This window comes from Anticarsia gemmatalis, chromosome 8 (assembly GCF_050436995.1).
Source record: "Anticarsia gemmatalis isolate Benzon Research Colony breed Stoneville strain chromosome 8, ilAntGemm2 primary, whole genome shotgun sequence".
In the NCBI taxonomy this organism is placed as follows: Eukaryota; Metazoa; Arthropoda; class Insecta; order Lepidoptera; family Erebidae; genus Anticarsia; species Anticarsia gemmatalis.
The window spans coordinates 14,055,872-14,073,157 of NC_134752.1; the positions used below are offsets into that span (position 1 = coordinate 14,055,872).

The 17,286-nt window shown below is 44.8% G+C and overlaps 2 protein-coding genes across 5 annotated transcripts; one reads left to right on the plus strand and one right to left on the minus strand.

Annotated features, from left to right (window-relative positions):
- Positions 1 to 2,087: 2,087 nt before the first annotated feature.
- On the minus strand, positions 2,088 to 10,244 carry Atg18a (Autophagy-related 18a). Of its 4 annotated transcripts, none has more exons than XM_076117893.1 (8): positions 9,953 to 10,244; positions 8,504 to 8,665; positions 5,879 to 5,969; positions 5,596 to 5,790; positions 5,052 to 5,527; positions 4,838 to 4,989; positions 3,732 to 3,800; positions 2,088 to 3,023 (listed from the first exon to the last, which is right to left on the minus strand). In XM_076117893.1, the coding sequence occupies exons 1-8, from the start codon at positions 10,027 to 10,029 to the stop codon at positions 2,899 to 2,901; spliced, it is 1,347 nt and encodes a 448-aa protein (XP_075974008.1). In that variant the 5' UTR covers positions 10,030 to 10,244; the 3' UTR covers positions 2,088 to 2,898. The 4 variants fall into 4 exon arrangements, with proteins under 4 accessions (XP_075974008.1, XP_075974007.1, XP_075974009.1 ...); XM_076117892.1 differs by having other exon boundaries at positions 2,088 to 3,080; XM_076117895.1 differs by lacking the exon at positions 3,732 to 3,800 and adding an exon at positions 3,503 to 3,579 and having other exon boundaries at positions 2,885 to 3,023.
- An 869-nt stretch (positions 10,245 to 11,113) lies between these two features.
- On the plus strand, positions 11,114 to 13,668 carry LOC142975166 (uncharacterized). The gene is made up of 6 exons (XM_076117896.1): positions 11,114 to 11,300; positions 11,377 to 11,540; positions 11,961 to 12,100; positions 13,046 to 13,234; positions 13,318 to 13,428; positions 13,496 to 13,668. Exons 1-6 carry the CDS (start codon positions 11,224 to 11,226, stop codon positions 13,652 to 13,654), a joined length of 840 nt encoding a protein of 279 aa, XP_075974011.1. The 5' UTR covers positions 11,114 to 11,223; the 3' UTR covers positions 13,655 to 13,668.
- Positions 13,669 to 17,286: the final 3,618 nt, after the last annotated feature.

The window sequence follows — 17,286 nt, forward strand, 5'->3', positions numbered from 1 at the left end:
AACAATTAGCTCTTTCCATATACCTAAATCAGACATTCTGACATCTCTCAAAACTTTAGACACAAAAATCGGACCGGGCCCAGATTCCATTCCACCAATCTTCTTAAAAGATTGTGCTGAACAGCTCATTGATCCACTATATCTCATCTTCAATAGCATATTCAATAGTATATTTCCTTCCAAATGGAAACTCGCCCACGTCACACCGGTATTCAAGAAAGGAGATCAAAATGATGTGTCAAATTATAGGCCTATTTCGATATTGTCTGCAATGGGGAAGCTCTTTGAGAAACTTATCCAAATAAAAATTCAGTTCCATTTAAAACCCATCTTTATTCCAAACCAGCACGGTTTTTTGCCAAACAGATCAACAACTTCAAATCTCATGGACTATGTTAGTGATATATATGACGCTATAGAGAGGAAAACAGAAGTGCATGCTATTTATACCGATTTCTCAAAGGCTTTCGATGTTGTTGATCATTCTTTACTTGTTCAAAAGCTTGCCAAAGCAGGTATCTGTGGGTCTCTACTAAGATGGTGCGAATCTTACATCAAAAATAGATCCCAAATCGTAAAAATCAGAGGTTTTAAATCTTCTCCTAAATGTGTTCCATCCGGGGTACCCCAAGGGTCACACCTTGGTCCTTTGTTCTTTTTAATTTATGTTAACGATTTATGTTCCTCTATAACATCCAAATACCAAATGTTCGCAGATGACCTCAAACTATACCGAATCATATCTAACCATAACGACATAACCTCCCTTCAAAATGATATCGACAGAATCAACAACTGGTGCTATTTGAACGGCATGACAATCAATACATCTAAATGCTACCATATTAAATTTTCACGCAAACGTGATGCTATCGCTGCCACCTACTATATCAATGATACCCCAATAAATGAAGTTACAAGTATGCGTGACTTAGGTGTTACGGTTGACTCCAAGTTAGATTTCCGCGAGCACATCGACAACGTCACGAACAAAGCCGCACGGTTAGCTGGTTTTGTTATACGTCAAACCAAATTTTTCAAAGACCCTGAAATTCCCATCCTACTTTTTAACTGTTTTGTACGATCGCTTCTAGAGTATTGTTGCCAAGTATGGTGTCCATCCTACGCAGTACATATTTCCAGAATCGAAAAACTCCAAAAACACTTTCTGTACCATCTGTCTTATTCTAACAACCTCTGTCGAAGTCTTACTTCCTACGAGAAAAGGCTCACACATTTCAAAATGTTGACACTAGAGCATAGGCGGGATATCGCTGACATAATCTTCATACACAACCTAGTAAATGGAAAACTTGACAATCCCTCCCTGCTCGGTAAATTAAATTTCTCAGTACCACGTTCTGGCAGTCGTATTCACAATAGAAAAACTTTTGACTTACCCCACTGTCGCACAAATTATAGTCAGCACTCGCCATTGTATCGTATGTGTTCTAAATACAATAGTATAACCAATAATATTGACATATTTAATGCAACTGTTCATTCATTGAAGATTTATTTATCCAAAAATGCTCAATTATTTTGTCATAGTTTTATATAGTTTACTTGGTTTTTACATTTATAACTATTTTTATAACATGTTTTATAGTTTAGTGTTGTGATGTACACTTAAAAAGTTTATTTATAAGCTCTACGTAGCTAGCATGTTGTATTCACTTCAAGAAGAACAAACGCAATTGAATGTATCGTGTAATTTTATATATTGCCATTATGTGTTTTGTTCAGTTTAGTGAATCTAATAAAAAAAAAAATGTTACAAGAACGGGGAGAATTATGACCCATTCTCTCTTATGTGACGCAAGCGAAGTTGCGCGGGTCAGCTAGTTAAAAATAAAGTGTAATACCTAATCATCCTGAAAATTAAAATTTTAAAATTGGTCGCGAACCATATTTTGACTTCCGCGGACCACTAGTTGGGAACTACTGCTCTAGATAAATCTCTTCGCCCTTGAAGTACGTCGCGACTACTCGCGACTCGTATATTCTTTATGTTAGATTACAGTCGCCTGTGGTTTTTGTTTTTACTGCAGTTCTACTTATATGTCTAGGAAATGAAAAGACAGAAGTGGTTTTGTAAAAATATTTATTTAGTATGTACAATTTTGCATAAAAGCGACGCATGTGAAGTATGGCGCCTCCCAGCGCGGGTCCAGGCGCGGGTCCAGGCGCGGGTCTAGGCGCGGGTCCAGGCGCGGGTCCAGCGTGCACGCGTGTGCACTATCCCTGCGTGACTCGTTCGTCACGCGGCCGTAGCCTCTCCAAGAGTTACATTGTTTTATAATTACATATTTATACTTTAATAGCCATGTCCTCGACTACGAGGAGTAGAACTCGGCTTAACGTAAAATTTTGTACGTTTAATTATTAGTTCCAGGGAGAATGAGGAGCCGAGCTTCGTTATCACAATAATTTCAATACGAAAAAGTATGTCGACAATAATTCAGATTGGAATCGTAATCTATACAATAATAATTATTTATTTATTTAATTAATTAAATACTTAGCTGCCTTCCGCCCCGCGAGCCGCTCGGCCGGGCGGGCGGCGCGAGCGGGTCGCGCGGCGGGCGGGCTCGCGAGCGCCGGGCCGTGGCCCGCACGCTCGCGCCTAGGGCGACGACGAGCGTCGTCGGCGAAACTCCTATACATTTATTTACAATACAACTTTATGGATTTTTCCAATTTTATTATTTTTTTTTACACATTTAGACGCGGCGAAAGGCTCGCCGCGGTTCGGTTTACACACAAAGACTCGAACTTCGACAGAGTCATCCGTCATCGGCTATCACATAAACGGTAGTCTAGTATCATCTATCGTACGGCGCTCGTAATTTACACGTATGTACAAGGTCGGTGCGGCGGGCGGCGGGCGGCGGGCGGCTACTGGTCGGCGGCGGGCGGGGCGGCGCGCATGGGCGGGAAGTGCTTGGGGTCCCGCAGGTCGAAGGGGCCCCGCGCCGGCGCCGCCTCCAGCGCCGCGCCCAGCTCCGACGCGCGCTCCGACTCTGTGACGCACACGCACACGTCCGCTACACACGAGCCCGCCCCGCACGCGACACAGGCTGTGTCGGGGGGCGAGACACACGTTACACACGACACACGACAACATACCCCGTGCCCGGCGAGACGCGCGGGACCGAGCCGCCACCGGCCCGTTTATTGTACCGAGATACCGTTGCGACATTCACGAAAGCGACGTTCACCGAACACTTAGACTGGCAATATTTAAAAAAATAAAAGCAGAATGTTAACGCTACACGCATATTCGGTCGGCACGTTCGATTTCGGCAGTATTTAACGAACCGCAGGACCGTCTCGAATGTACTTAATGTACATATATTTGGTTTTGCCACCCTACTCGGTCGATTAATGCCGAACCGAATGTGCGGGTAGCGAGTCTCACATGTCTCGTTTGTCATGACATGAAACGAGCGTCGCGAGTGTCGGGCGGCTCTAGCGCGCGAGGCGGACGCAGACGACTCACCTGCAGGCGGGCTCGCTCGGCGCGCGGGGCTCACTGAGCGAACTCGTCGGGCGCGCGGCGCTCGTCGGCCGCGCCGCCTGGCGACAGGGGCACAACACAGTGGGGGCACGGCTCGGGGGGGGGGGGCGGCGGTCCGCGCCGCGGCTCGGGGGCACGGGGGCGCGCGGCCGGCGCACGGGCACCGGCCGCGCGGGGCTCGCCAAGGGGGGGAAGGGAGGGGGGACAGTACCTGTCATCCGCGTCGGGTCCCGGCCGCGCAGCGCGCCCGCGTAACTGTTGCTAGTGGAGAGCGCCGCCGCTGCGCGGGAACAACAACGTTAGCGATGCGCACTCGCGCCAAACGCGACGTCCGTTCGTCATGCGACTCTGCTACTTAACTCATACTGACTGTCTACCGCCTCGGGGACGATCGTGTAACTCGTCTCGTTGCATAAATATATACAACGAACACATAATATATCGATTCTAATGTGTGTACTCGATAAGTAACGTCGCGCTCGCCTTACCTCATCTCGACTTTCATCCAAGTGTAAGGTATTACAATAGGGTGTGTCGGAGAGTAGTCTTTTAGTTATAGAGCAATTTTTTTTTTCAAGCTCTTTTATCCAGTTTGAAGGGGTGTTTATTTTGCACTGGTATCGATTTAATTTAACAACTGAGATAGACAGCTTTCTATTTAGAGAAATTACTATTTGGTTTTCTCAAATGACACGCGAGAGGAGTCGCGCGGTTGCACTCCTAAATGTTTATTTTCGTTTTCGTACGAGGGATAGAGGGTAGTGCGGTAGCTAGTGAAATGGTGACTGAACATCTGTGACTCCGTTAGCACAAACACTTCTGGGTTTATATGACACTTTTATAATTTACAAAACGTTACATTCGACGAGAGCGGCGATAATTATCGAGTATTCGACTACAAAATGTTTAATTTTTTTTTAATAAGTACATTTCAAAACGAACGTCGCGTTTAATGAGTGACTAAATAATATATATACATAGCTACATAAAAGATACATAGACGTACTTCGCGCTATGTATTGATATATAAATATATATGTAAATACATGAATCTAATATAATATAATGAGCATGTCGGTGAGCGTATGAGAGATGTCTAGTAGTCCGACGGCGGCGATCGTGGCGCGGAGATGAGCAGGCGTGACGGGGTGAGTGCGGGCGGGGAGGGGGGGCAAGCATGTGCGGCGGAGCGGCGCCGCGCCGACCGACTGCGGCCGGGCGGCGCCGCCGGGCCGAGTTAGTGTGTGGCGATCGGCGGTGAGGGGCCGCGGGGCGGGCCGCCGCTACGGGACCGGGCGGGGCCTCGGGACTCGGTACCTTCGAGCGGCTCCGGCGCGGCGCCTCCCGCGCCCTCCAGGAACTGGTGCTGGCGCAGCAGCGGACACTCGCCGCCCTCCGCCGCGTCCAGCCCGTACACGTACAGCACGCCCTGCGACGTGGCCACCAGCAGCCGCGGCGCCCGCGCCACGCTGCAACAAGCGGAGCGTCAGCGCGGGCCGGGCGGCGGGGCGCCGGGGAGCGCGCTACTCACTTGGTGATGGCGGCCACGGCGCGGTAGCCGGTGTGCGGCAGGCGCGCGGCGGCGAAGGCCCGGCCCTGCGCCAGCACGTCGGCCACCTGCGCCGGCAGGTAGCTGGCCACGGGCGACACGGCGCTGGACAGCCAGCCCATCCACGTGCCGGCCGCGTCGTCGTCGCCGGCCGCGGCGTCGTCCCCGCCCGCGGCGGCGGCGGCGGGCCCGGCGGGCTCGGCCAGGCGGAACACGTGCACGGTCTCCGTGTTGGACGTGGCGGCCAGGTAGGCGCCGCACGCGCTGAAGGCGAGGCACGCGATGGACACGCAGCGCTTGACGCCGCGCCGGAACTCGTACAGGCGCGTGCGCTCGGGCACGGCGAACACGCGGATCACGGTGCCGCGCTCGGACGCGGTGGCCAGGCGCCGCCCGCACATGGACCACGCCAGCGCCGCCAGCGGGCTGTCGTGCGCGCTGATCACGCACTTGGCGTTCTGCGGACAGGCGGAGGGGCGGTCAGCGGCGGCGGGCGGGGCGCGAGGGGGGCGCGGGCGCTACTCACCAGGTGCACGGCGTCGAAGATCTGCACCTCGCCCACGGCGCTGGAGCCGGGGTAGGCCACGTAGCAGTGGTCGACGCAGGGCGACAGCGCGCACAGCCCGCGCGGGTTGGGCGGCGTGTCGCGGATGGTGTGCAGGATCTTCATGTCGCGGATGTTATGGATGTGCAGCGACTCCTCCAGGCACACGATCAGCCTCTGTAAGAGCGGCGCGCGTGAGCCCCGTGCTCGCCGCAGTCGGCCGCGCGACGGCGGCGAGCACGGCGAGCACGGTGACGTCACTCACCGAGCGGTTCAGTTTGACGGCGAGGATCGTGTTGCTGTAGCTGTAGTTACATATCTCGGTACCCTTCTTGTAGTGGCACACTATCAGCTTTCTGAAAACGAACGTTCGGTGTTATGTACATATTGCGGCGGTCGTTGCGTATCACATATCGATTATATTATTCTGTACAAAGATCAATGATAATCTGACGCACAACATAATTAAACCCGTTAATGGGTGAACAAGTTCGTACGTCACATCGAGCAATATTTCGCGTGACACGTTGACAGAGAGAGACTATTTTGAACGTGGACCTGAATATTTGTGTGATGTGCACGAGTACCTGTTCTGAGCTTGGATGTAGACAGTGTAGACACACCTATCTGTTATGGGGTTACCATAGTCCCTAGCAACTCTACTTAGTTTAGAATTGGATGGCGGTGTGAAGTTGTCCTAACATATTTCTTTATTCATTATATATAATTAAAGACATAGCTATATTATATTAACTAGATGCAAATAAAATCGTACATTATTTGTGCGACTAATATCTAACTAATTGATGCTTACGATGTAAGTGGGTACTGGTGCTGACTGCACAGAACTTTATTGAGTGTCAGCAGGGTCCCTACATGTAAGTACTCGGTGTCAACTTGAAGCGCACTTGTTGCGGCGCCATCCTTTACGAAAGAGGGAAACGATACGGCATAACAAACGGCAGTGCAACGTTTGCCGTGTCAGCTAGATGTACATAGAATTCGACACTGAGCAAACACGTAATATTCTGTACATTGACGATAATATCCATAAACTATGATTAGTTCAAGAAGTAACATCTGTCCAAGTACCCGCGGCTCGCATCGTCGGCGCGACACCCACAACACGTCGCGACGTCGCGTGCAGTGAGTAGCTCGGCGCGAGTGTCGCGAGTGCCGGCGCGACGTCAACACGCGTGTGACTCACACACCTCGCACTACACACACTACACACAGTACACACAGTACACACATAAACAAAACGATCGTTATCTAACACTATCTAATCTACGCTCAAACACACCACGCGATCATTATAAACAAATCGGAACAAACCAAAATAGAAAACACGCGACTACAACGCTTCTTACTACTGAATGATTACCAAAGGTCGCCACTCACGATGTTGCAATCGCACGCTTCTCAATACTTACTTCATAATTAAATGACCTTAAAGCATCGGGGTACATTCTCAGCTTCTTATCATCACGGAAATGCTATATAATATATACATCTATATCTAGTATGGGAGCACACTGTGCCTCAATGCGAGTTGGGGAATTTGCATGCCCTCAACAAATGTATTATATAGTTAACTGACTTAACTAAATTTATGTTCATTATAGGTACCTCTAGTATGTAACTATAAATCGACAAACTTTCCCAAATAGCCCTTAACTTTATTTTAAAGACTTATGTTTCCACCTAACAAACAAGAAAGCTTGCATAAAATATTAGTTGTGTTGGTGGCGGCAGCGGGCACACTCGGCACCATCCCGCAGTCCACCGACACGACGTTCCCTCCTTATCAGTAGTGGTACTGCTATCGCGCCACACAGCTGGCGTCACCGTCACCCGCCCCGTGTCGCTGTGTCGCAATGAGGCGCACTTCCCGCCTCTAGAGGTTAACCGTCAGCAATGTGCGCATCAAGTGCGAGCAGCGCGCGGAGGCGGAGCTGCGGGGGGTGCCCTGCGCGGCTCACGTGAGCCCCTGTGCCGTGCTGACCGTGGTGAGCGCGGGGCGACTCTCTCGCCAAGTTCACGTCCACGGCCCAACGTCCCACCGTTACAGAAATAAACAGCGGCGTCACGAAAGGTCCGCCGCTGCGACCGATGCTAATATTAGTGAGGCGTCGTGTATTATTCGACATTAGCGACGAGCTGCTAGAACGTTTGAGGTCACCGCAGCGCCACCTCGCTGCCATAACAGGCGGCTCAGTGTCACGTTCTGATGCGAGCTATTGCAGAAGGTCTATTTCGGCGTTCGATCTACACGAGCGAGCGGCGCGCCTTCACCGGCGGCCGTCGCTGGCGCGGCGCGCGTGTGCGTGTGTGCGTGTGTGCTGGCAACTCGGCGTAGCCGCGTCGCTTGTCACACTCATTGTTTGTTGATACAACCGCGAACAGCTGGAGGTCGACTTTTTCGACGAGTTTCAAATTCTTAACAATTTGTATAATCAGACTGCTGCTTATTTATATAATCAGGCTGCTTTAGCAATAACTATAAATTTGGACGACATGATTGTATAGAGTTGAGTGTATTTTATCTTTCTCTATTATTTAATACAACACAGTAGTTGTACACCAATTATTCAATAACCTTGATCATACAACAAAGCTGAGCGCGCGCGAAAACACGACACGTACATTTCGCAATTGCGGTATTGTTTGTGAGGAATATGAGGAGGTTGCGTTAACATGATTCTGAATCGGCTATCGAGCCGACACCTGTTCAATCAGCCGGTAACATCGCGCCTCAGAATAACAATATGCAGAAGGAATAGGTAAGGTGCCTGCTCATGTGCGCTGTGTGTCCAACAGGAGGTTCCACATTGCATGATGTACATGGAACAGGTTGAGAGGGCGTATGGGGTTCAAGTAGGGTGGTTACCTGGGAGCGGATACTGTGACAACAGCCACCAACGAGCTGCTGAAGAGACGATCGACGAGGCACGTCTCTTGGCCGGAGCGGCTGGCGTAGATCTCCTCGATGCCATCATCGGGTGTCAATGCAAACAGGTGGTAGCCACTGCTGCTGCCCGCCACTAAGGACCTACATCACATTTAAATGTTACTGATTAACTCAATATGCTGATATTGTTAGTTTCTTAATCAGAATGAGGCATTGGTTAGATACCTACAGCCAAAGCATCAGTAGGGATTGAGCACAGGTCCCGGTGTGATAGGCACATTGATTACACATGATAGTGAACACTCTGAACAGGTACACATCAAACGGAACAATTATTACAACATAATAAGTGTAGCATGCCAGTTGAAACCAGATAGTGAAACCACAGAGACATGAGATGGCAACTCATCAACAGATTATCTTAATGATCGTCGTAAGGGTACAGTTGTACAGTGTTAGAGGGTCACAAATGTCACACATATGTGTATTCATTTCACTAGGTTTTCCTATTTGCATACAAGGCCAGAGCTGAGCATTAACATGTATCATTTATCCTTGTCATTGAGCAATAACAACTATAGTGGGGAGAGCTTATTACATTACATTTCCAAATTTATTAGTATTTTGTTACAATATGCATTTGTATGGAATTAATCTGTAAGATGCACTGTTGTAGTACAAAAATACCATATAACTAAAAAAATCCAATATTGCTAATATTTTTGTTGTTAAATCCTTTGTTATTTTTTGTTTCTCTTTGTCTATGTCTGCCTTATGAACAGTGGTTCAATAATTGCAACGAACTATAAAACAGCAAAAACCTTCATTATAGATTTGTACAGATACAATGATGAAATTATTGTATCCTTAATGAAAGAAATGAGGAAAAATATGATTTATGATCAATAATTAGACATGAGTCATAAGTGTGCCTGATCCAATGAGGATGCTCTCTGGCCCACAGAGTTATTTGTTCAAAAGCTTTATACTCTTGAATGTACTAACAACAGCTGTTTACCATCAACACACACAACAGGGATCACACTGTCGGGACTGGGGACATCCGACTTGCCATATCAAGCGGAGTATAGCACAGTGGTGTTTGTTCACGGACACTGCGCAGTCAGGAAACACCACGAGACACGAACAACCCAGTTAATAACTTGCATCCTCAGACGCCATATTTGTTTACAGACATCGAATGCTGAGGGAGAAGACATTACGAAACAGCTGGCAATGACATATTGCATCATCGCGCCACCAACGAAACGCACTTGTAACAATATCGACGTTAATTCGTGACATTGTGCACTTTCGCAACCAGCGCCCAGGGAAACCTCCTCGAACGATGTCGCCTTGCATTACTCTTCCCAAACAATTCCATCATCAAACTGCACACAAACCACATCCTTATGTTCATTTACTTACGTGCAATCTTGATTAAATTGAACAAATATTCCTCCTGCATTTGAGCCCTCAGTGTTTTGACCTCCTCCCAAACTCATTGGAACGTTCGAAGCGTACGGATTGTTCTAAATACTAATATCTACAATGGCACACAAGCACGACAGTAACTTTAATCGAATACAAAATAGTCACTCACTAAAATATAAGTAAATACTTGAAACTAATTGTTCGTCACAAGAAGTAGAATTTTGACACAAAGAACGACCTTGCTGCTAAAAACAAGCCCCCTCCCGCACACTCTGCATTCGTTCTACATCGTCCGTGTTTGTCTACGGTCCACAAAGAGAAAAAGTTAGCAGCGAGCACTAACATTAAATATAAGTAATATTAGGAACTACCAATTATATTGATCATTATTAGATTACGAAAGGTGACTAATTATTTAATCAGGCGCCAAAATATATATTTTTTAATTTAAATACTTTACTCTATTGTAGGGCGATTATAGGTAGAATAGACGCCAAACTGCATGAATGCACGATAATTCACGTTCAACACATTGTTTTAGAAATTAGATTATATTAAAATAGGTACGTTATTAATATTTTATTTTATCTATGATATTTTAATACAGAGCCGCGGAGATTTTTTTAGAACGTAGGTATCTAAATAACATGCCTAGGTACCTCTGTGAAGCGAATCATTACATGACTGCTGAGACTAGGTAGGTACTACATTATTTGTTAGCAAAAGTTTAGTTTTGCAAGATATTCAAGAATTTCACATTAATTTATTTGTATTTAATAAAGATAGAAATACATACTACGTGCATACTACAATGTTTTATTTTTTAGATCTGTTATTCTTCAGATAGCATAAATATTCATTATTCAATCACTATTCAATAGTTCAAAGAAGTGGGTAAGTAACTAGTAACTTGTCTACTGACTAAAAGTTTAAACCTATAAAAAGAGTAGGTAGAGGTTCAAATAAAAAAAATATTTTCGTACTGCAGCTAAGTATTCAAGTTACGTTTTTGATTTTCTGATTGTTGAATTTTTTTTTTTATAAAAACTTTAGTTTACTTGGTAGTTAACAATGACGTTACTACACTTGCTAGACATCATAACAAAAACATAAACAACAACATGCACTCATGAACTGTCAACTTGGTTTGGTATTTGGTTGGTAATGTCATTAATGTCATTAGTCAGATGGTAAGATTAACCTATAAAGTAGGTAATAAATGATATTTTAAAAGTGTTGACAAAATCAGCTTAAACTTTTAGTAAATGGGTCGTAAAATACCAGCAAAAAAACACCGTGGTGTTAAGGATCCACTGGTGCAACAAGCTAAGCGTTTAGATAGGTAAGTCCATAATGATTTTAATCTACAATATACAAGTGCGTTTACTGATAATTAGTAAAACTCGATATTATTCCAGTCTTAAAGGTAAAATAAATGCTCCGCCTAAAGATCCAGATGAGCAGCCGATGCCGCGCTCGCTCATAACATTGTTTGGTCTGCAGGATCCCAACAAAAAAGATGCGACCAAGAAAAGAAAACAAACCCACCCGAGGCACATAACAAATAACAAGAGTAACAAAGGTGAGCTCTTTCTGTTCTCGTGTATTACACGTACCACGTGTATGTAGTTGTTGGTGTAGTGTTCATTCCGTGGCTGGTGCACACTTGCACAACAACACTGAAGGTTTAAGCCATTGTCGACCATGCTGACTGGTGTCATCGAATATCACATTAAGTTTTGTTCATCTACAAATAAAGCAGCCACTGCATCAGTAATTGAGTGTAGGATGTAGATTGTTAAAAGAAAATTTAATTTTTATTAGTAAATTATTGATTTATTATTGTTGCTAACATGTAATATACATATAAGCTAAGCATGTAAATGCATAGCATGTAATATATAAATCTGCAAGTCATCCATGTAACATGTTACATAAATACAAGTTAATTATGATTACTTTATTAAGAAAAACAGTTCAAACTTAATATCAAAATTTTCAGAAAGCAGTGTGAAAGGTTCAAGTAGCAATCCAATAAATCACCTGAGAAAATTGCCAGGGGAGTCCGGCCGAGGGTTTTCTCTACGCATCAACAGTGCTATCAAGGCACTGCATGGAGCTGAAGATGATCTGGATTATCCCGTGAGATCTTTGTATTTGACACTGACCATTGACAATTAATTTATGTAATTTATTACTAATTAGTCCTGGTCCTCTAGTAGTCTAGCCACACTCTGTGCTACCAATACAACACATTCTGCATAACACTTGCTGTGTTGTTTATGATATTCATTAACAGAATTGAAGTCATGTACAGTGTAGCACAGTGACAGAACCATCACCAATTATTTGTTACTAGCTTTTACCCCTAACTTTGTCTGCCACCTGAATTTTCCCATGGGAATGCGTCATTTTCCCAGGGTAAAAAGTAGCCTATGACGTTTCTCGGGTATCAAAATATCTGCATACCACATTTCATGCAAATTGTTTCAGTAGTTTGGGTGTGATTGAGTAACAGACAGAGTTACTTTTGCATATTAGTATGGATATTGCAAGTGGCTCCACTTTGCTATGCTAAATTAGTCTACAATGTTTGCTCATACTCATAATAGCACAATCTTAAATTATTGGACTGCTGCTCAGTTGGCTTACTGCATGTAAATCATTTTTGTTCCAATATTCTGGCAGAAGGCCACATAATGACGTTTATTAGTTAAAAACTTTATAACACTCTAAACAAAATTGTACTATTGACATTTGATCTGTATTAATGTACAAAGTCAATGTTACTTTATTGTGACTACTTTTCCTTTGTGAGAGTGTTATGTATGTGGCAATACCTGCTACAGAGCTATAAATTACCAATTTTTATTGTACATATTGTACAGACATTCATATTTATAATAGTTGTCAATGTCTTGGCTGACTATAACTTGTAGTAACTGATGATCAATAATTGTCAAAACATATTCCCCTGTATGACTGTGGCGTGATGCAACACTTTCTCACAGTTAAATAATTGCTAATTATGTGGCACAGTTGGGTGTATTATATAACTAGTCACATGATCGTATCGTATGTGCTCAGCAAGACTTGGAAGCGGAGGATTACAAGGGTCAGCGCATGGCGGAGCAACGCGAGCGACGCGCCAAGAAACGACGTCGCGCCGAGAAGGCGGCGCGGAAGAACGGCGACGCCGAGCAGACCGAACCGCACTTGACGAGAACTCAGAAATTGGCGCTCAAGAAGAAGGCTAAGAAGATGAAAGCCGTCGAGGTGATACCTGCGTTTCGTTTCGGAGGTCGTAAGTTCACAGCGAACGGAACGAGCCGTCACCGTAACCGCGGTTAACGTTGCAGGCGAGCCAGGAGAGGGCGGAGGTGGTGTACGAGCGCGTGTCGTTCGGCGACGTGTCGCACGCGCCGCCCACGCTGCACTTCAAGTCCAAGAACAACGTCGGCGCCCCTCGGGTCAGTAGTGGTCAGTACTAGTCGGTAGCCGCCGGGCCGCGCTGACCGCTCGTGTTGTCTGTTGCAGCCGGGCCGGCGCGACCTGCTGCTGAGCGCGCTGCTGGGGGGCGCGGGGGGCGCGGGGGGCGCGCTGCCGCCCGCCGAGCTGCAGCGGCGCGAGCGCGCGCGCCTCGACGCCGTGGCCGCCTACCGAGCACTCAAAGCTGCCAAATATAAACAAAAGTGACAATTATCACCGTATCTCTGTGTCGTTTGTCTTACTTACCTTTTATTCCGAAGTATATTATTTTATTCTGTTGTATCGCGGTTTTCGAGTTGGACGAGGTGCTCGGTTCGGACGCACGTCGCATTGCTATTAATGTTATGTTAGGCGTTAATGACTAATATACACTCAGCGGCAGAAAAAGTGGCCCAAGCGCTTATCGTGAATTTGTAAACAAATAAAGTAATATATGAAAGATATATTGTTGTAAGTAGTTGCGAAGTGATCTGTTTAGTGTTATGAAGTGTTGAATTTCAGATTAATTTAAGTTACGGATGACTTTTTCTAACAATGTGTGTTAGAACTGAATTCAGTGTTGATTCGAGAGGTCAGTTGAATTCTGTATTTTGAAATATTGCTGCACGGAAACGATTTTCTTATGATTTTTATTGATTATTGGTCTATTTAGATTTTAGAAAAGATTTGAAGATGCCACTTACTGCTGAAAAAGTGGCTTAGGTGGTCTTGTAGTCCGATCAGGGCCATTACCATTGAGAGGTGGCTGCATTTTTCAATGTATCGCGTACCACTTTAAGGTCTGCGATTAGGAGGTATCGTGAGACTGGTCTCTACACGCGGCGACCAGGAATTGGACGAACACGATGTACATCCGCAAGAGATGACCGATTTGTTAACCTTGAGGTGCTGAGAAACCGCTTTCTGACAGCGTTTGAGATTCACTAGAGGCTTCAAGCGGCACGCGGAGTCATTCTTAGTGAACAGAACATGAGGCGAAGGATAAAAGAACGTAATTTACAGGCAGGAAGACCAACCCGAGTACCAGAACTTGAGAGACACCATCGAGTTACGCGATTACGATTTGCTCGTAAACATGTGAATTGGCTATCGACCAATGGAGCAAGTTCTTGTTAACCGATGAGTGCTGAGTAGCATTAAGAGCACCAAATGGTCGCGAGAGAGTGTAAAGACGCCATTAAGGACGGTTTTTTCCCAACACAACACGTCAGACGGTCAGTTACAAAGGTAGGTCTGTTATGGTATGGAGAGGTGTATGTGTGGAGGCACGTACGGAGCTTATCATCGTAGATCAGCGCCTAACAGCAGCCGGGTACATCGAAGAAATCTTCCAAGACCATGTTGTACCACTTATGGATTTCATTGGTCGGGAGGATTAACTCTAATGCAGTTTAATGCGCGCGCTCATAGCGCCCGCGTTGTGGAATCGCACCTTGCTGATATCGGGATTCAAAAACTGGCTTAGCCTGCTCGCAGTCCAGACATCAACCCCATAGAACATGTCTGGCACATGCTAAAAAACAGTGTATGTGCACTGCCCAACCCACCGTTTAAAAGGTTGTATCGTCTAGTATTCTAGAATAGATGGGACTGAGATGTATTGCGTGCGACGTGGCTGCTCTTGCTTGCGTGCCGCGTTTATCTATGATAACATAATGCCATCAAAAACATTCTGTAAAAACCTCAAGTCTCGCCGTAAAAAGTTGTGAGATCTATATAATACCAAGTCGATTAATCTATTTAGTCTCTACTTAAAGGACCTTCTGTCTTAAGTTATTACGTATGTTATTATCATGCCAATTTAAAAAAAAATACCTCTAAAACAAATAGACCGACCTGGCCATCGCATGATTTGATTATTAGTATGTATCACACTACACAGCACGACGAGAAGTTAATGCTCCTGAAATGTTAATGGCGAATTTGTGTTTTCTTGCGATGACCAAGTCGATCTATTTGTTTTAACGGTATTTTTTTTTAATTGGCGTGATAATAACATACGTAATAACTTAAGACAGAAGGTCCTTTAAGTAGAGACTAAATAGATTAATCGACTTGGTATTATATAGATCTCACAACTTTTTACGGCGAGACTTGAGGTTTTTACAGAATGTTTTTGATGGCATCTCACTTCTTTTTGTAGGGCGAACATAAGTCCAATTTGTATGGAAAGACTTTTTTTTTCATAATTCAACATATTTTCCTATGGGAATGTTGTTCAGTTTCATGGGCTAAACACCCTTACCCACCCTATACCCCCTCCCGTTATGCCTCATATAGTAGGTACCTATCTACACCTATTTATTTTATTTTCTACAGTAATAAAGTTTCATTAACTGCAAATGTAACCTTGTAATCCTATACATTTATATGGAATTACAAAGTTATTGTTGCAGTTAGTGTATTTAGAAAACTGGACCGAAATTAGAAAATATTGAATTTTTCCCATGATTAAGACACTAAACCCTATTTGTATTCTAAATTTTAAGCTTCTAAGTCTGCTAGAAGTACCTTAGACTTTTGATGATCGGTGAGTCAGTGAGTCAGTGAGTCAGTGAATCAGTGAGTGACAAAATTCAAAATTTTAACTAGTTGTCATTCTTAAACTACTGGTTCAAATCGACTGAAATTTTAAATATACCGTGTTTATACAATGACTGATTAGTTGCTGAAAATCCAGGCTTCTTGTTTTATCCACAACGAAATTATAGGGGTGTCAAAAATAGCCCGAATTGCTTCGAGAAAAGGATGTTACGGCCGTGCCGCTTTTTTTTTGCTCGACTTGCGGGGGCACTTCCGTGCCCCCAGATAATAAACAAACATGGACGCCAACATTCAGTTACATGTATAATTGCAATAACTCACGAGGCATCTAATTATAGCTCGCCACACGTGTTTACCTGCTCCTCGCGATCCTCAACAATCATCTAAACATAATATTCTGTTTATAATTTCCTCCGTTTGTCCTTTGCACGGTGTGCCCCTAGTACCTATGTACTTACAGGTATTGACAGGTAATTATAATATCATGGAAGAGGTAAGAAGGTAGCGTGTAAAACCTCAGTGGCACAGTGGCTTAGGTCGACATGTCACTACCATTGCGCCGAGAGGTCGTGGGTTCAATTCCCACACGGGACAATTATTTGTGCGATCCACAAATGTTTGTTTTGACTTTCGGGTCTGGTTGTACTTTGTGACCGTTGTTTGTGTTGTAAAAGTCCCCGCGACTCAAGAGCAATAAATTCTTAGTGCGGGAGTTGTCTTTTAAAACAAAAAAAAAGATGCGATTAATATTGACAGGCAGGCACTTATGAGTGTCTCCCTACTTATGTAGATTGTAGACACTTGCGTCTATCATAAATTCGCAATAAAACGTAAGAAGTGTCATGTATCACTACCATCAACTACAAGTACTATCACTGCTATCAGTGATCAGTGCTATCTCGAGATCGACAGTTATGTCAGTTAGGTACATGACGGTGTCATCACAGATGTCATGATGTGACATCATAATCTGGTGCGTCAGTACGTATCAGTGCAACGACATATTGTGTGATTGATGTGGTTTTATCCATCTCTAAGGTCGTTTGGGATTTTCCGAGGCTTTCCTTTCTACTGCGTGTTTGGCGCTCGCACACGGCGGCGGTGTTATCTGCTCCCAATAAATAAATGTAGCCCCCTTGTTATTTCAGCTAGTCATCCCACGCATTATCAACGCGGCTACAGGTTGAATAACATTACGCAATATGAATGCAGAAGAGTCATGCAAGATGATGTTTTATGATCTAAGAACAGTTATGTTCGAGGAGAACCGGACTGAAAAATTATATTATTCGTGT